The sequence below is a fragment of the Salvelinus fontinalis genome, chromosome 34, assembly GCF_029448725.1.
Source record: "Salvelinus fontinalis isolate EN_2023a chromosome 34, ASM2944872v1, whole genome shotgun sequence".
Lineage (NCBI taxonomy): Eukaryota > Metazoa > Chordata > Actinopteri > Salmoniformes > Salmonidae > Salvelinus > Salvelinus fontinalis.
This window is the reverse complement of record NC_074698.1, coordinates 21,596,542-21,616,619: the sequence shown is the minus strand read 5'-3', so window position 1 is coordinate 21,616,619 and position 20,078 is coordinate 21,596,542. Positions and strand designations below refer to the sequence as shown.

At 46.2% G+C, this 20,078-nt stretch overlaps 1 protein-coding gene across 5 annotated transcripts in view; it reads right to left on the bottom strand.

Moving 5' to 3' along the window:
- LOC129833490 (protein shisa-6-like) overlaps nucleotides 1-20,078 on the bottom strand; it is a 108,158-nt gene that overhangs the window by 10,809 nt on the left and 77,271 nt on the right. For 2 of the 5 annotated variants that reach the window (XM_055898135.1, XM_055898138.1), the window contains 3 exons: nucleotides 10,068-10,133; nucleotides 9,072-9,092; nucleotides 2,143-2,310 (listed from right to left, as the gene is read on the bottom strand). In XM_055898135.1, the coding sequence (XP_055754110.1) occupies nucleotides 2,143-2,310; nucleotides 9,072-9,092; nucleotides 10,068-10,133 (255 nt within the window). The remainder of the gene's footprint in view (nucleotides 1-2,142; nucleotides 2,311-9,071; nucleotides 9,093-10,067; nucleotides 10,134-20,078) is intronic. The other 3 variants (XM_055898139.1, XM_055898136.1, XM_055898137.1) reach the window with 2 other exon arrangements.

The following is a 20,078-nucleotide window of genomic DNA, read 5'->3' as shown; positions in this document are numbered from 1 at the left end:
ACAAAGAACAAATGAATTTCCTTCCTTTTTACTTTTATGTTAAAGAAATATATGCTGGATTCATTTCTTTGCTGCTTCGAATAAGACTTTGCACTTTAACTTGCATTCGATTTTGAGAGGGCATGGGGTCTCAAAGGTGAGGTGAAACCACAAACATGCTAGCTGTGGCTAACTGACTAGGTATCCCCTTTCCCTTTCCTTACCCTTAATTAAACTAAAGTCTCCACTCTCCCAGATTAAATTCAATATGGTGAGTATATTCATCTGTGGTAGCTATTGATCCCAATACGCCATCATCCGGCCCAGACGGAGCAGTAATCACATAATGCACATACACTTGTAAAACAACTTGTGAAACATCAATTATAAAGGGATCTTTAGAGGGGATTAAGATAAGGCGTGGTAAGAGAAAGGGGCCCACAATAATATCATTTTGCTTTTTGCTTGGCATGGGGATTAAAGGGACTCTGTTGTTCTGACGAGTGTTCTAATGCCTTTTAAGTTGATTACAGAGGGAAGGAGAAGACCGAGCCAAATAAGATTCCTGCTGCTTCCTCCCTTCCCTCCACCCGCTAGCTCCTTGGAGGGTCTGAGCAGGTTATGTTAGAGTAGTGTCCTCCATCTCCATCCCCGGCTCCCTCCAGTCCTGTCTGACGGACAGGGGAGAACGAAGGAGGAGGAGGAGGAGGAAGAGGAGGAATCCCACACAGACTACAGGATGTGCATATAGAATCACAAATGAACCATATTAATTTGATTTGTTGTCATCTCTCCAGATGGTTTCATTAAAAAAGCAACTCATTATATAAGTTTTTGGCGTTTTTCCAAAGCCTCTCTCCTTGCACAAAGCCACAGCATCTATCAGAGGTATGAGGGACCTCTCCTCTCAGAAGAGCTATCCCTGTACTGTAGGTAGGTAGAGAACTGAAATATTCACTTTTTTGACAAATACTTTAGGGTTTATGGGTCCCAGCTCAAACTGTTTTTTGTTTCATTTGATTCATCTCTGTGATGTCAGTGTGTTTACAATGTCCTATGACATTAAGAGAAGACCCCTTTTGTTTGATAAGGGAGAGACACAGTCTATGATCTAAAATACTATGAAGGGAGTTTAAATTGGTGCATAACATGTATGAGATTATTAATTTTTCCATCAAGGTTATGAAATCCTTGGATTATTTTATGGTCTTCTATCTACCCACTGGGCACAGACATCAATTCAACGTCTATTCCACGTTGGTTCAACGTAATTACATTGAATTGAGGAGGAATCAATGTTGATTCAGCCAGTGTGTGCCCAGTGGTTAATGTTTCTATTGAGCAGTACTACATGAAGAAGCAGTACAACGCATTGCTGAGCATAGACAATTCAGATGTTATCAATGTTGTCCACATCAAAGGTTTCATCACATTGATTCTCTGTGTCCACACTGAGCATAACATACAAGCCTGCACTAGAACACCACACCCTACTTATTTTAATACAGTGCTATTGAACATTCGAGCAGAAAGGAACTAATGCTTTTGCATGACACATGCAACGCAACCAACCACAGGATACTAGAGGAGGAGCATACTGTAGATCATGCAGCTGTCATAGGGGATATGGAGAATGGGGAAAGTCAAGCCATCATGCAGAGGAAGTATAATGATAATAATCGGGCTGACCCAGATCTCATCTCAGAGACATTAGTCCCATCTTGTTGGCGTCTAGACTCATGTGGGTATGGAGAAATGGCTGTTAATATGTCATTACCAGACATTAGCTACATGACATGGGCCACAGATGAAGCCAAATTACACGACAATTAGATGTCAGTCAATGGGTCGGTAGATGGGGACAATGGGGCTGAATCCAGTGACTTTAACATGTGCTTGTGCATTTCAAGAAACCCATCTCACACACAGAGATGTCTTCCTATGGATTCAGCTCATAACCCCAATGACTTTGTGCTCATGACTTATGTTTGCATCCCTGTAATAGGCATCCATACAGGGTTACTATTGCATCACAGTTCTTGAATGCAATGTGGACTTCAACACAATGTGTTAAGATCAACCTTTTCTCCCCCCTGTGGACTGGCGGGGTCCAGGCAGGAGATCAAGCAAACATGATGGTGTATGTAATGAAAGACCACCTACTTAATTTGTGGAGAGAGGAGTATTTACTTAAGTCAGCTTTGCTCATTGCCGCCAGCTCGTAGTTGGGAGGCAGGTGGGTGAGGTTCTGGAAGGAGCGTGAGAAGGACATGTCCAGGTCGTACGGCTCTGTCTGCGAGGTTAGGATGTTGTTCATGCGCTGGGGCTTCTCTGCAGGGGAGACAGGAGAGATTGACGCAGTGCAATCAGGCTACAATCAGACAGTCTGGAGGATGCCACAGAGAGGGGCGCGTACACAGGGGGTCTTCACTGGAGGAGACAGGGGGATACAGAGTGTGGGTGTGAGGAGGGTGTGTGGGTGCAGTGGGGGTATGTGGGTGAGGATAGATGAAGTGGGGACTGTTATGTTCGACTCTTCTAACCTGGATTTAACATGATTTGTTGTGGTTTAAAAAAAAAAAGTTATTTCAGAGTGCAATTCTGGTGTGCTGGGATTGGTTGCGACTGCAAGTACACTCGCCACGCTGGCTGTCACTAGTATGCGTGGCGCCATTGCGGGTAGCTATGCTGCCTGCCTGGCTGCTGTGGCCGTGGTTATGTGGGACAAGTGGCCATGGCGCAGGCAGCTGGAGCGTTAGCAGCAGTAGGGTGGGGTGGGGTGTTGCCAGTCCTCTGAGGTGCTGGTCAGCAGTGGCAGGTTTAAAACTTCTTGCCACTAGGGGGGTGCCATTTCGACATAGCACAAATGTGTACCCAATTTAAACGGCCTCGTACTCAATTCTTGCTCGTACAATATGCATATTATTCTTACTATTGGATAGTAAACACTCTCTAGTTTCTAAAACCGTTGGAATTATGTCTGTGGGTGAAACAGAACTCTCTCTGCAGCGAAATCCATGACAGGAACTGCGAAGGTCTGAAAACTAGGCTCTGCTCTCGGATCAGTTTAAAGCTCTGTATGTATCCTATGGGTCGACATGAACTGCACCCGCCTTCCCCTGGATGTCAGTAACCAATGAGAAGTGGAATGGACTTTCTGCGTAGTGCCCAGAGTTTATAAAAGGCCAAGGAGCGAGAGGACCTATCTTTTCAACGCTCGCCATTACGCAAAGCAAGACCTCAGGATGGCATTTTGGAACGCTCAGTAATAGACCTTAGATATATCCGTCTGTAATTTAATTCGTTATAGGTGTTAGAAACATCATAACGAAGTTATTTTAAACCGAGTTATATCAGTTTATGCGAGTATATTGCTATTTTCGGAATTTCCTTAGTATTGAGTATAAAGATTTGGGCATGCTGTTTGTTATAGCTACTTGTTAGCTGCTACTTCCGAATTTGAACACGACGTTTTACAACCAAGCAACAATTCTTTTGGACAAAGGACCACTTCGCCAAGATTCTGATGGAAGCTCATCCAAAAGTAAGAGCTATTTATGATGTTATTCCGTATTTATGTGGAAAAATGTAAACGTATTTGTCCGCCATTATTGCGGCACTAGTCTGGCTGTAACGCACACTGTATGTCTAGTAACGTTAATTTTAAAAATCTAACTCAGCGGTTGCATTAATAACTAATGCATCTTTCATTTGATGTCCAACCTGTATTTTTTAGTCAAGTTTACGATTATTTATTGATTAGACTAGGTGCCTTTCCAAGATGGCGCCGGCCAGAATGCATGCTCTGTTGCTACTGATCACATTGTATAACCACGGTTTGTGCTCCTAAATATGCACATTTTTGAACAAAACCTATATGAATTGTGTAATATGATGTTACAGGACTGTCATCTGAAGAATTCTGAGAAGGTTAGTGAAAAAATTTATAGCGTTTGGTGGTTTATAACGTTATTGCTATTTTTTGCCTTGAATCAATGCTGCTGTGTGACTGACTATTGTAGTAAGCTAAGATAACGCTATATTGTGTTTTCGCTGTAAAACACTTAGAAAATCTGACATATTGGCTATATTCACAAGATCTGTGTCTTTCATCTGCTGTACGCTGTGTATTTTTAAGAAATGTTTTATGATGAGTAATTAGCTAATACACGATGGTCTCTGTAGTTATTCTAGTCATTTTAGTGACAGTTGTGATGGGGGCTGCAATTGTAAACTATGATTTATACCTGAAATATGCAAATTTTTCTAACAAAACCTATGCTATACAATAAATATGTTATCAGACTGTCATCTGATGAGGTTGTTTCTTGGTTAGTGGCTATTTATATCTTTATTTGGTCGAATTTGTGATAGCTACTGATGCAGTAAGAATATGGTGGAGTATGAGAGTGGTGTCTTTTGCTAACGTGGTTAGCTAATAGATTTACATATTGTGTCTTCCCTGTAAAACATTTTAAAAATCAGAGATGATGGCTTGAATCACAAGATCTGTCATGTTTTGTCTTTGATCTTCATGTCTTGTCCCTGTGCTTCCCTCTGCTGGTCTTATTAGGTTCTTTCCCTCTTTCTATTCCTCTCTCTCCTCCTCCCTCTCTCCCTCCCCCGCTCTCTCTCTCTATCGTTCCGTTCCTGCTCCCAGCTGTTTCTCTTTCTCCTAACGACCTCATTTACTCTTTCACACCTGTCCCCTATTTTGCCCTCTGATTTGAGTCCCTATTTCTCCCTCTGTTTTCTGCTTCTGTCTTTGTCGGATTCTTGTTTGATGTTTGCTGTTCTGTGTCCTTGTTCCGCCCTATCGTGTTTTTGCCTTCATCAGATGCTGCGTGTGAGCAGGTGTCTAGTGGTCGCGTCTCCAGTCGTTCATCTCAACTGACGAGAGGATTTCAGTTTTCCTGTTTTGTTTTTACCTTAGATATATCAGGAGTATCGTTTTTTGTCTAAGACTGGAATAAAGACTCTGTTTCTATTACGTCGCTTTTGGGTCCTCCTTCATCAGCATAACAGAAGAATCCGACCAAGAATGGACCCAGCGACTACGGATTCTCTCTACACTACCGTCAAGTTCCAGGGAGCAATGCTCGGCAGACACGAGCAGGAATTGTCTGCTGCTCGTCATGCCGTTGAGACCCTGGCCGCTCAGGTTTCCGATCTCTCAGGACAGTTTCAGAGTCTTCGTCTCGTACCACAAGCTACTTCCTGGTCTTCCGAGTCTCCGGAACCCAGGGTTAATAATCCACCATGTTACTCTGGACAGCCCACTGAGTGTCGCTCCTTTCTCACCCAGTGTGATATTGTGTTCTCTCTCCAGCCCAACACATACTCTGGAGAGAGAGCTCGGATCGCTTACGTCATATCACTCCTTACTGGGCGGGCTCGGGAGTGGGGCACAGCTATCTGGGAGGCAAGGGCTGAGTGTTCTGACGTTTATCAGAACTTTAAGGAGGAGATGATACGGGTCTTTGATCGTTCAGTTTTTGGGAAGGAGGCTTCCAGGGGTCTGGCTTCCCTATGTCAAGGTGATCGATCCATAACGGATTACTCTATAGAGTTTCGTACTCTTGCTGCATCCAGTGACTGGAACGAGCCGGCGTTGCTCGCTCGTTTTCTGGAGGGACTCCACGCTGAGGTTAAGGATGAGATTCTCTCCCGGGAGGTTCCTTCCAGCGTGGACTCGTTGATTGCACTCGCCATCCGCATAGAACGACGGGTAGATCTTCGTCACCGAGCTCGGGGAAGAGAGCTCGCGTTAGCGGGGCTTCCCTTCTCCGCATCTCGACCATCTCCTTCCATCGGCTCAGAGACTGAGCCCATGCAGCTGGGAGGTGTTCACATCTCGACTAAGGAGAGGGAACGGAGAATCACCAACCGCCTTTGCTTCTATTGCGGTTCTGCTGGACATTTTGTCATGTCATGTCCAGTTAAAGGTCAGAGATCATCAGTAAGCGGAGGGCTACTGGTGAGCGCTACTACTCAGGTCTCTCCATCAAGATCCTGTACTACCTTGTCGGTCCATCTCCGCTGGACCGGGTCGGCTGCTTCCTGCAGTGCCTTGATAGACTCTGGGGCTGAGGGTTGTTTTATGGACGAAGCATGGGCTCGGAAACATGACATTCCTCTCAGAGAGTTAGGGAGGATCACACCCATGTTCGCCTTAGATGGTAGTTCTCTCCCCAGTATCAGATATGAGACACTACCTTTAACCCTCACAGTATCTGGTAACCACAGTGAGACCATTTCTTTTTTGATTTTTTGTTCACCTGTTACACCTGTTGTTTTGGGTCATCCCTGGCTAGTATGTCATAATCCTTCTATTAATTGGTCTAGTAATTCTATCCTATCCTGGAACGTTTCTTGTCATGTGAAGTGTTTAATGTCTGCTATTCCTCCTGTTTCTTCTGTCCCCTCTACTCAGGAGGAGCCTGGCGATGTGACAGGAGTGCCGGAGGAACATCATGATCTACGCACGGTCTTCAGTCGGTCCAGAGCCAACTCTCTTCCTCCTCACCGGTCGTATGATTGTTGTATTGATCTCCATCCGGGGACCACTTCTCCTCGGGGTAGATTATTCTCTCTGTCGGCTCCCGAACGTAAGGCTCTCGATGATTATCTGTCTGCTGAAGGCATTCAGATGGATCCCGCTAAGGTCCAGGATGTCAGCGATTGGCCTGTTCCTAAGTCACGTGTCGAGTTACAGCGCTTTCTCGGTTTCGCTAATTTCTATCGGCGTTTCATTCGTAATTTCGGTCAAGTGGCTGCCCCTCTCACAGCTCTGACTTCTGTCAAGTCTTGCTTTAAGTGGTCTGGTTCCGCCCAGGGAGCTTTTGATCTCCTCAAGAAGCGTGTTACATCCGCCCCTATCCTTGTTACTCCTGACGTCACTAAACAATTCATTGTCGAGGTTGACGCTTCAGAGGTGGGCGTGGGAGCCATTCTGTCCCAGCGCTTCCAGTCTGACGATAAGGTCCATCCTTGCGCTTACTTTTCTCATCGATTGTCGCCATCGGAACCCGAGGGGATTCTCCCTGAAGGGCGTGTTGTCGGGTTGACTGTCTGGGGAATTGAGAGACAGGTAAAGCAAGCACTCACTCACACTGCGTCGCCGCGCGCTTGTCCTAGTAACCTTCTGTTCGTTCCTGTCTCTATTCGTCTGGCTGTTCTTCAGTGGGCTCATTCTGCCAAGTTAGCTGATCACCCCGGCGTTCGGGGTACGCTTGCTTCTATTCGCCAGCGGTTTTGGTGGCCTACTCAGGAGCGGGACACGCGCCGTTTCGTGGCTGCTTGTCCGGACTGCGCGCAGACTAAGTCAGGTAACTCTCCTCATGCCGGTCGTCTTAGACCGCTTCCCATTCCTTCTCGACCATGGTCTCAGATCGCCTTAGACTTTAGTACCGGTCTGCCTTCGTCTGCGGGGAGGACTGTGAGAGCCGCCAATAAACGTAGGATTAAGAGTCCTAGGTATTGTCGCGGTCAGAGAGTGTGGCTTTCCACTCGTAACCTTTCCCTTACGACAGCTTCTCGCAAGTTGACTCCGCGGTTCATTGGTCCGTTTCGTGTCTCTCAGGTCGTTAATCCTGTCGCTGTGCGACTGCTTCTTCCGCGACATCTTCGTCGCGTCCACCCTGTCTTCCATGTCTCTTGTGTCAAGCCTTTTCTTCGCGCCCCCGTTCGTCTTCCCTCCCCCCCTCCCGTCCTTGTCGAGGGCGCACCTATTTACAAGGAACGGAGGATCATGGACATGCGTTTTCAGGGACGTTGTCAACAGTACTTAGTGGATGGGGAGGGTTTCGGTCCTGAGGAGAGGAGTTGGGTTCCATCTCGGGACGTGCTGGACCGTTCGTTGATTGATGATTTCCTTCGTCGCCGCCAGGGTTCCTCCTCGAGTGCGCCAGGAGGCGCTTGGTGAGTGGGGGGGTACTGTCATGTTTTGTCTTTGATCTTCATGTCTTGTCCCTGTGCTTCCCTCTGCTGGTCTTATTAGGTTCTTTCCCTCTTTCTATTCCTCTCTCTCCTCCTCCCTCTCTCCCTCCCCCGCTCTCTCTCTCTATCGTTCCGTTCCTGCTCCCAGCTGTTTCTCTTTCTCCTAACGACCTCATTTACTCTTTCACACCTGTCCCCTATTTTGCCCTCTGATTTGAGTCCCTATTTCTCCCTCTGTTTTCTGCTTCTGTCTTTGTCGGATTCTTGTTTGATGTTTGCTGTTCTGTGTCCTTGTTCCGCCCTATCGTGTTTTTGCCTTCATCAGATGCTGCGTGTGAGCAGGTGTCTAGTGGTCGCGTCTCCAGTCGTTCATCTCAACTGACGAGAGGATTTCAGTTTTCCTGTTTTGTTTTTACCTTAGATATATCAGGAGTATCGTTTTTTGTCTAAGACTGGAATAAAGACTCTGTTTCTATTACGTCGCTTTTGGGTCCTCCTTCATCAGCATAACAAGATCTGTATCTTTCATTTGGTGTCTTGGACTTGTGATTTCATGAACATTTTATTTTATGATATCCCTGTAATAACTTTAGGCTAGGCTATGCTAGTCAGCTTTTGTGATGGGGGTGCTCCCGGATCCGGGTTTGTGAGGCGTTAGAGGTTAAGAATTAAGAATAGGATTGGGTGACTACTGTGATAGAGAGGACAGGGACCCACAACACCAAGGAACATGTGGAACAGAAGTGAGACATTCTGTGAGAGAGAGAGAGACAGAGTGAAAGAGAATGTGAGTGTGAGCAAGAAAAGATGGAAGGGAGTAGAATGTGTATTTTGTGTAACAAAGGTCCGGTTCTGAAGCGTTACCACAGATCTTAATGAGACTCTACCATTGCAAACAGTGTGTGGCAGATAACCCAACAAAGAGAGATGCTGGAGAGAGAGAGAGAAAGAGAGCAGAGCAGAGTGAGAAGGTAAGTGAGAGTTTGGTGTGTCAACTCTGGTTCATTCAGTCTGAACAAAAAGGAAGAGTGACCCCCCGCCTTGACCCCAGCAATATACAAGACGTCACTGTCACAACAAGAGGTCGACATATACAGTACGTAAAAGAGAAAGGGAATACACATGTACAGCAGGTGTATATGCGTATTACTTACCATGTCTCATTTGTCTGTGGGCTACATAACAAATCCAAGTAAGAGAAAATGAATCAGTACAATAACAAACATTATTCATAGTATATATTAATAACCAAACCAATGTGTCTGACATTTTCTGTTTCAAATTAGTTGTTGAAAGTCTATGCTATTTATAATGATCGTACTAGTCAAATCAAGTCATCAGATTCCTATGTATTGTGGCCATTCTCAATAGTAATTATTTATAATCAGCTCTGGTTTGATCCACCTTGAAAACTATCCTTTGTTGTCTGTGTTGGAGAGATCTATCTACTTATGAGTACTTTCAAAAGTCCCTTTGAATTTGAAAATATTGGCCTCAAAACATACAAAAACTATCCTGCCATGAGGTTGGAGTCCACAGCTCCACTGATGTTGAAACAGACAGTGTAGCATGGTGTAGAGTTTCAGTGCAGTCCTCTTGTTCTCAGACAATCATGTAGGATAGATGGATAGGCATCTAGCAACAATACACAAATAGCTTTTCTCTCTGAACTCATGGTGTTTCACTGCAGTGTTAGAGCTGTGACCACTCAATCATTTCATGCTAAAAAGCACCTTTCTTTTCATTGAAAATCTCATTTAGGAAAATAGATAAGGCACAATTTAAGTAATTGAAGTTTTTCAATAACTTAAGCCATACAGATGCCATTATAATTCATTTTCCACAAGACCCTGTTTCATTTGCTATCCAAGCTATTCATTTCCTGTCAAGAAAAATAGTTTTGTCCTCGCTTGAATGAAAAAAAAGCATGTTTTGACTTATTTTGAATTTAGTCAAAGTTCATGTGTCGTACTGGAGCCGATGGTTAGTATCCATAATGTACTTTCCATCTACCATATATCTCTACAGACGGTTAGTTACTATCTAAACATTTTTATTACTCATTGGAAAGAGTGAAATATTAGCAACCAACCACAGTCATATTATATATACTGTACTTATGTGAACATGCAAACCTTAAATATCCTTACCAATTTTAGGTGTGTGGGCCTGGGTAAGATCCAGGTGACTATGTTGATAATCATGTTGGTGGTTGCCTATTGGGAAAACAATGAAAAGGTTAGGTTTGGAAATCAAATGAAACATTACCATAGATTCACATTATGTGCATTTCATGTCAAATAAATGGCTGTTAATACATGACAATATTATCAACTTTTCCCTCATTTTTGTGATCATTGACTCTTTTAATGCAGGCTGACTGGACTCCACTGTGAATGATCACATAAACCTATGTCCCATTGACAGACATTTTAGTAAATTGTCTTTGCGTTACTAAATTCAAAGTATGTGTCACGTTCCTGACCTGTTTTCTTTTGTCTTGTATTTATTTAGTTGGTCAGGGCGGGAGTTGGGTGGGTTTGTCCATGTGTGATTTTCTATGTTGGGATGTTTGTGTTCGGCCGGGTATGATTCTCAATCAGAGGCAGCTGTCTATCGTTGTCTCTGCTTGAGAACCATACTTAGGTAACCCTTTTTTCCACCTGTCTTTGTGGGAAGTTGACTGTTGTTTAGGGCACATAGCCTGTAGCTTCACGGTTTGTTTTGTAGTGTTTGTTGTTTTGTTCGGCGTCTTTTTCCAAATAAAGATCAAATGTACGCTTACGACGCTGCACCTTGGTCCTCATCTTTCAACGGCCGTGACACTGTACCTGTTTCTGGACACGTTACAGACTGGAATGAAATGACTGGACACCTCTGAATTTCTGAGAGTCGTATGACTTATCTACTGTACATCTGATTCATGAGTTGATGCATTTACATAGTGGTGGGTGGATATGGGAGTCCTGGGGCATGACATCTTCCCACTTCCTTACACACAACAGACAGGATGTGGGTGTTCTTCAGCAAACAACATCATCTGCGGTTGTTCACATTTGCTTAACTTTTTAAGACGTGCAACTGTAGGAGGTCCACTCTGAAGATAATCAATGGTGATGCAATACAAAATGGATGCACATACTGTATAAGAACAACGGAATGTTACCAACGTTTATGAAAAGCCAAAGGAAAGCCAATACAACAGGAAGGCAGATATAGGAGCAGTCACTCCAATCAGTTTTTGAACAACCTTTAGAAACCTGAAGTATTCCAACACGTTTTTTGGGGACGGCCTGATTGTTAGACAGTTTGTAGATAGCAAGGAACCTCTTCTTTTCAGTGTAAAACTTTTTCCTTGGCAAGCTCAAAGCAGGTTAGTTTAGCTCAGCCATCTGAAGATCGTGTAATTGGTCCCTTGATCAAACAGGGTGATTGAACAGGGCAATACAGCTATAGTGTGAAGGGACATTGGGCACAAATCTTGTTTTATGTTCGTCAAGGATATTGGGATTTGGAATAGCGGTACATTGCCATTTAATTGGATGATTTTGTCTATTGGTTGTTGTTCTACTCCGTTGTATTGTTTCTAAAAAAGCTATTCCTTTAGAACTGTGGAAAAATCCAGTTTAACAAGGTACTTTACCCTACTGTGCTGATTGCTTTGACAAATCTCTACAACAGGAAGCACTTTTCCCTGCTAAATGTATGTTATGCGCAGTTCCAGCTACTTATCCGAAACCAGAAGATTAAATGAAGGCTTGTGTTGCCACACATCTTTTTTGTAACTGTCACAACTCTCCATTAGCAACTGAAAGAAAGCAACTGTTGTTCTAACGCCACGGAGATGCTCTCCTGTCACTTCACGTTAAACATTCTAAAGAGTTCACATTTTATTTGAGTTTCTTTTGTGTTTAGGGTTCTAATGGGATGATCAATGCATTTGTTGAAATGAAAATAAGGTACAGTGTCCTGCATCTGCTGCTGTAGTAGAAGAGAAGCTGTGAACAACATTGACCAAATAGACCTCATCGAATAAAGGGAACATATTCACTCCCTCACATGACATGAAGTCCCACAGATGTCAGGAAGTTGACGATTCTGATGAAATCTGTCTTCCCTCGTTCTTCGTTGCGCAAAAGGGAATAGCACAAAATGCCTGCCTTAAAATGTGAAAACTGTGTAGTAGAGTAAAGATGCACAAAATCCCATAGATCATCAGTCAGATATCAAAGCACACCACTGCTATCTCTGGACAGATCTCATACTGTAACGGCTGTCCTCGCTGACAGAAGGAGAGGACCAAAACGCAGAGTGGTTAGTGTTCATTATTTACTGAAAGTCAACAAAATACTTCAAAATACAAAACAACCAACAAACGTGACAAAAACGAAATAGTCCTGTGTGGCGCAAAACCTGACACAGGAACAAACACCCACAAAACACGTGAAACCCAGGCTGCCTAAGTATGATTCTCAATCAGGGACAACAATTGACAGCTGCCTCTGATTGAGAATCATACCTGGCCGAACACAAACATCCCAACATAGAAAATCACACAGACAAACCCACCCAACTCACGCCCTGACCAACTAAATAAATCCAAGACAAAAGAAAACAGGTCAGGAACTTGACATAACCCCCCCCTTAAGGTGCGAACTCCGGGCGCACCAGCATAAACTCTAAGGGAGGGTCTGGGTGGGCGTCTGTCCACGGTGGCGGCTCTGGCGCTGGTCGTGGTCCCCACCCCACCATAGTCAATCCCCTCTTCCGTAGCCTCCTCCAAATTAACCCCACTAGATTAAGGGGCAGCACCGGACTGAGGGGCAGCACCGGACTGAGGGGCAGCACCGGACTGAGGGGCAGCACCGGACTGAGGGGCAACACCGGACTGAGGGGCAACACCGGACTGAGGGACAGCTCCGGACTGAGGGGCAGCACCGGACTGAGGGACGGATCCTGGCTGGCCGGCTCTGGCGGATCCTGGCTGGCCGGCTCTGGCGGATCCTGGCTGGACGGCTCTGGCGGATCCTGGCTGGACGGCTCTGGCGGGTCCTGGCTGGACGGCTCTGGCTGGTCCTGGCTGGACGGCTCTGGCTGGTCCTGGCTGGATGGCTCTGGGCAGGCAGGCAGCTCAGACAGCGCTGGGAAGGCAGGCAGCTCAGACAGCGCTGGGCAGGCAGGCAGCTCAGACAGCGCTGGGCAGGCAGCTCAGACAGCGATGGGCAGGCAGATAGTTCAGACAGCGCTGGGCAGGCAGACAGTTCAGACAGCGCTGGGCAGGCAGACAGTTCAGACAGCGCTGGGCAGGCAGACAGCTCAGACAGCGCTGGGCAGGCAGACAGCTCAGACAGCGCTGGGCAGGCAGACAGCTCAGACTGCGCTGGGCAGGCAGGCAGCTCAGACACTGGCTGCGCTGGAGAGGAGGAAGGCTCTGACACTGGCTGCGCTGGAGAGGAGGAAGGCTCTGACAGCGCTGGACAGGTGGGAACAACTGGAGAGAGAAGACGGAGAGACAGCCTTGTGTGGGGGGCTGCCACCGGAGGACTGGTACGTGGAGGTGGCACCGGAAAAAACGGACCGTGAAGGAGGACACGTGCTCTTGAGCACCGAGCCTGCCCAACCTTACCAGGTTGAATGGTCCCTGTAGCCCTGCCAGTGCGGCGAGGTGGAATAGCCCGCACTGGGCTATGCTGGCGAAACGGGGACACCATTTGTAAGGCTGGTGCCATGTACGCCGGCCGGAGGAGACGCACTGGAGACCACTCCCGGCCCCCACTCCCGGCCAAACACAAAGTAATACACAACATAGAATACCCACCTCAACTCACGCCCTGACCAAACCAAAATAGACATAAAAAGGATCTCGAAGGTCAGGGCGTGACATTACCCCCCCAAATGTGCGGACTCCGGCCGCAAAACCTGAACCTATAGGGGAGGGTCTGGGTGGGCAACTATCAGGTGAGGGACGCAGACCCCGCTCCACCACTGGATCACCCCACTTTGGTGGCACCTCTGGTGCGGGGACCCTCGCTGCGGGCCCCGGACTGGGCACCCTCGCTGCGGGCTCCGGACTGGGCACCCTCGCTGCGGGCCCCGGACTGGAGAACGTCGCTGGGGGACCCGGACTGGAGACCGTCACCGGAGGCTCCGGACTGGGGAACGTCGCTGGAGGCCTTTGTTGGAGGTTTTGTGCCATGACTCCTAACTGGAGGCTTCATGCCATGGATCATCACTGGAGGCTTCGTGCCATGGATCATCACTGGAGGCTTCGTGCCATGGATCATCACTGGAGGCTTCGTGCCATGGATCATCACTGGAGGCTTCGTGCCATGGATCATCACTGGTCCCGTGTGGCTCAGTTGGTAGAGCATGGCGCTTGCAACGCCAGGGTTGTGGGTTCAATTCCCACGGGGGGACCAGGGTTCAATTCCCACGGGGGGACCAGGATGAATATGTATGAACTTTCCAAGTTGTAAGTCGCTCTGGATAAGAGCGTCTGCTAAATGACTTAAATGTAAATGTAAATCACTGGAGGCTTCGTGCCATGGATCATCACTGGAGGCTTCTTGCCATGGATCATCACTGGAGGCTTCTTGCCATGGATCATCACTGGAGGCTTCCTGCCATGGATCATCACTGGAGGCTTCGTGTCATGGATCATCACTGGAGGGAGGAGACGTATGAGCTGCCACAGGGCTCACCAGGCTGGAGAGACATACAGGAGGCCCTGTCCTAGGCAGAGGCACCAGATACACTGGGCCGTGGAGGCGCACTGGAAGTCTCGAGCTAGGAGCCTGCACAACCCGTCCTGGCTGGATGGTTACTTTCACCCTGCAGATGCAGGGCGCAGGCACAGGACGCACTGGGCTGTGCAGACGCACCGGAGACACAGTGCGCAGAGCCGGCGCAGGATATCCTGGGCCGAGGAGACGCACTGGAGGTCGGGAGAGCAGGGCTGGCACAACCCTTCCTGGCTGGATGCTCACCCTAGCCCGGCAGATGCGGGGAGCTGGAATGTAGCGCACCGGGCTATAAACGCACACTGGAGACACCGTGCTCTCCACCGCATAACACGGTGCCTGACCAGTACGACGGTAAGCACGGGGAGTTGGCTCAGGTCTCCACCCTGACTCAGCCACACTCCCTGTGTGCCACCCCAATTTTTTGGGGGGGGGGGCTGCCTCTCGAGCTTCCTTGCCAGCCGTGTTCCCTCGTAACGCTGCCGCTCTGCTTTCGTTGCTGCCTCCGCCTTCCTTAATGCTTCCACCTGTTCCCATGGAAGGCGATCCCTTCCGGCCAGGATCTCCTCCCATGTCCAGGATCCCTTTGCCGTTCAGGATGTCCTCCCATGTCCATTCCTCCTTTTAACCACGCTGCTTGGTCCGTTGGTGGTGGGAAGTTCTGTCACAGCCGTTGAAAGATGAGGACCAAGGTGCAGCGTCGTAAGCGTACATTTTATCTTTATTTGGAAAAAGACGCCGAACAAAACAACAAACACTACAAAACAAACCGTGAAGCTACAGGCTATGTGCCCTAAACAACAGTCAACTTCCCACAAAGACAGGTGGAAAAAAGGGATACCTAAGTATGGTTCTCAAGCAGAGACAACGATAGACAGCTGCCTATGATTGAGAACCACACCCGGCCAAACACAAAGAAATACATAACATAGAACATAGAATACCCACCCCAACTCACGCCCTCACCAAACCAAAATAGAGACATAAAAAGGATCTCTAAGGTCAGGGCGTGACATACAGGAATGTTTGGACGAACAGCTGTACTGCCTGCAGGGCTCTGGATCATAAAAATAAGAATGAATAGAACAGGCTTGGTACCTCTAAATCTGGCAATTTTACTGGTAAACACCTGGCTACACTCGCAAAGACCGCCATGCCCACCCTATAATGCCATCATTGGCTTGAATGGGAAAGCCTGTTCTATTCATTCTTATTTCTATGCTCTGGAGCCTGTCAGTGGAGGGGCTTTGTGAGAATTTGAAATAATGAATGCCATAAAACAGTATTGTTGGAGTTATACACATCTGCACTTCAGATGTAGTCTATCTACTGTAATAGAGCTCATTTGGAATGGCTTTGTTGTGTGAAAGTCTTCATCCAGACGTGACAGGTCAATGCTTTACTTGATACCAACAATTGTTCGCATTTTACCCATTATGAGTCCACATTGTACTTTGTCATAACCCTCAAACCGATATCTCTGGTTATTATAATGAAAAAACTTAATTACATAGGAACTACATACATACTACATATCTAATGGTTTAACATCACCTCAACATGTCAAACATGCTTGGTTGAACATAATGCAGGCATTTTGGGAACCACTGAGTGAAACCCTTCCAGGTTCCAGCGGCTGGACAAGACAGAAGGGATCCCACTGTTACCCAGATCCATTTTGAAAGCCTCACTCTGCCCCTGTCAGTGAAACCTGATGGACTGCCTGTAACGATGAGAGTCCATGCCGTGTCATTACCCTGGCAGTGTGTAAAGTGTCATGTGGGCCCTGCAGGGTGGCTGGCTAGGGCTGAGGCTCACCTCACCTCATCTCTCCCCCTTACACCCTGCGGTGGTAGAGGGAGGGACAGGAGCCTGCTGGGGCAGATGCACTGCAAGAACCTACCATCAACACAGACAGGTTCTGCATGGACGTGGGCTTTGTATCGATATGCGCTGTGACCAGAGGTTCTATTGTGCACAACGCATGCAGGATGTTTTTGGGGTGTGATTATGGTTTGCAGGTGCTGCTTTGTTTCAGTGTACAGCAGTGTAGTTGTTGCTACAATTCTGAATAAGTGAATATCCCAGCTCTTCACACATTCAGAAGAAATCCAGGAGTTCTAATTGTTAAGTTCAAGATGACTAACTGAATCCCTGTGCTTCAAAGAAAGAATATTAGTCACTCTACAGACAAAACAACAATAAAGCTCGGAAGAGAAGACAAAACAGTATTGTGAGAGTAAACCTCACTTCATGTGTCACACGTCATGAGGCACAATGAAAGATTGTGAACAGGTTGCAAGGCATGTCTGGATACACTTTGAACAGGTTGCAAGGCATGTCTGGATACACTTTGAACAGGTTGCAAGGCATGTCTGGATACACTTTGAACAGGTTGCAAGGCATGTCTGGATACATCACTGTTGCTTTAAGAAACACTGAGCCACATGAGCTTGAACTAATGCTGGTCTATAACTGTATCTGCCCTACATTGACAAATCTTTAGGGGGTCAGGACATTTTTCATCCAGCTCATCTGCCAATGCCATCACAACGTCTGTTAGTTTTCTGCATCACATACTGCAAAGAGATCCCAGTGATACAACAATTGCATAGTGTAAAAAAGTAACAACCATATTGGGAGAGGCATAAAAACCAACAGTTACATGACATAAACCAAAAACTTGTTGCAACTTTACCAAACCTCCTCTGGTGGCCTGAAGTTTGTTGATCTCGTGAGTTGCTAACAAGGATAAGCACAGATTTATCTGATGTCTCCTTCAATTCGAAAGAAGTAACATCATTCAAAGCTGCCTTTATCCCTGCCTTAGCATCTTATCATCTTCTTGAAGGATCCAAGTTGAATAGAACAGCAACACCTGGAATCATGTAGGAGTCATAGGAGAGAAGCATACGGTATCCACTTGCAAAAACAGCACTCTATAGATTGGATGTGTAAAAAAAAAAAAAAAAAAACATTTAAAAAACTGCAATTATAATGTTCTAAACAACAGAGTCATATGATTTGAATTGATGGGATTGGATCAATTCTAATGGAAAGGTTATTTTCTAATTCTGAAAAGAAATGCATGAAGCTCAAAGACACAGAATTTGCCATTGAGCTCTACGTATTAAGTGGTCCAGAACCAACCAAATGTTTGGCATACAGGAACATTTCTCCCATAACCTTCCCTAGATAAGATTTGAGGATCACAGACTAATATCAGCCTTTTGCACACCCTTTCTATGGCTGTTTCTATTACTAACAGATGTCTATACTAAAGCGCTCTCATATTCATTGAATAAGCCACAATAAAGAATGCTCAACAACCAAATTCATTTAATTTTCAGTGACGCTGATTAAAAATAAAAGGAGTCGGTTTTTCATGAAAGAGATGCAAAAATCCCACCGAATACAAATTATTAATTAATTTCCCTTTTAATTTCCCTTTCTTTATTTTTCTGTTTGAATAATTACTTTATGCTTTCCCGCAATTATATTTGTATTTTCAGCATAAGGCAATTGTTAATGGGGAAGGTGAGGAAACAGTCTAATGAAGGAGAAATGCCAGGCTTTGTGAAGACACAACAAGGCGGAAAAATAACAACTGAAATGACTTTGCAATTATGAGCTTGGGTTGACTGCACACTGGCATTTAATCACAAAGGTATGGAATGCAAAGTGTAAACATTTACACGTTTCAGTTAAATTTGCTTTCATTTAGCTCTACTAATTTGTTTTCACCCACATTTTGAAGAGATAACGTCAGTTGTGTAGCTAAGGTAGACCGGTCAACAACCTTGAGCGTGAGTATTGAGATCACTGAGCACCTCTACTGCAGCTTTGTGCTCTGAGGTCCATCTATTACAATGACAGATCAGTGTGTTTCTGACTGTGTGAGGCTCTGAATCTCTCTGTCAATCCTCCCTTCCCTCAGAGAGGCCAATGACAGCGGGTTGAGAGTGCTGGTCTAGTGTTTCACATGACGTCGTCCCATTATGGGCCCCCGGGAATGAGGCTCTTTGATCCATTTCAATCGATTCTGTATCGCCTTCCCTATCGCCTCCTGACTGTCTTAGGCTGAGGTGAATCATGCTCTGGTGGCATACTGCTTCCAGTCAACTGGAGGCTAAAGCCTTCCTCTCCCCTTCAGCCTGACCTTGTGACTCATGTACAGGAAATTCCATCTAACACTGAGCCCTGGACTGGAGGGAATCACATCTGACACTGAGCCCTGGACTGGAGGGAATCACATCTAACGCTGAGCCCTGGACTGGAGGGAATCACATCTAACGCTGAGCCCTGGACTGGAGGGAATCACAGAGAGATTAAAGTAGATGTCACACGTCCAGATTTGATGGATGACCCTATGTGGTCCTATGTGAGCCTATGTGACCGCTATGTGAACCTAAGGGGTTGCCTGTCAGGGCATTCTGATGGTTAGGTGGGGGTCTTTGGGTAAGGGTCCAGTTGTCAGGTCAACCGGTAATGATTTATGACCCCAGCCTGATTTATGACCCTATGTAATGATTTATGACCCTATGTCCTGTTGTAGCAGGCCTGCCCATATTTGGGCTTCCGGTCAGGACATCCTGGCCGGGGTGGGGGTCTTTGGGGTAAGTGTCAAGTTGTCAATGTCGTAAATCAGAAAAAGATCATGATTTATGAACCTATGTAGTGATTGATGCCCCAATGGTTTGTAGAAGGGGGGCATGCCCATATTTGGGCTTCCGGTCAGGACATTCTGATGGTTAGAGGGGGGGGGATTTTGGGTGGTAAGTGACCAGGTGTCATGTCAAACTGTTCCTGGATGTCTAGTGTTGGGGGGTTGTTAATGAACATTTCAAAGAGGCTGGCTTTGCAGAAGCCTTATAAAGCCCCAAAACAATGCATGTTTAAGATTGTACAAGATAAACCCCCTGAATATTAAACAAAAATGACACATATGTCAATTTATGGTATGTTATGCTCGGCTTGTCATGAACCCAGTGAACAAAGCATTGAGGAAGTTCTGTGTGAAGCTCCAGAATGTTTTAAAGGATTTTTGGGTACGAGTGAGGGCCCTATGTCTTACATATTCCAGCCGGAGGATTCTACGGTAAAGATCTTCAACGCCTGTGGCCCCAAACCCGTTTATCAGGCAAAACCTGGGAGTTTTTCTCCTGCTCTGGGCATGAGAGAATGGCTAAACATCCGGATGGCTCTTTGTAAAATTGAACAGGTCCTGAGTGGCACAGCTGTGCCAGGCTATGCGTTGGAAGAACAGGTCTTCGGACGCAGTGATCTCAAGGCTCTAAGAATTGCTTCAATGGACTATAACCCGGACAACAAAGTGACAATTTTAGCCTGTCAAGTTTATGATGCGGGTAATGCTACAAAGTCTGTCAATTCTCCAGTAGCATCCAGAGCATGCAAAGATGT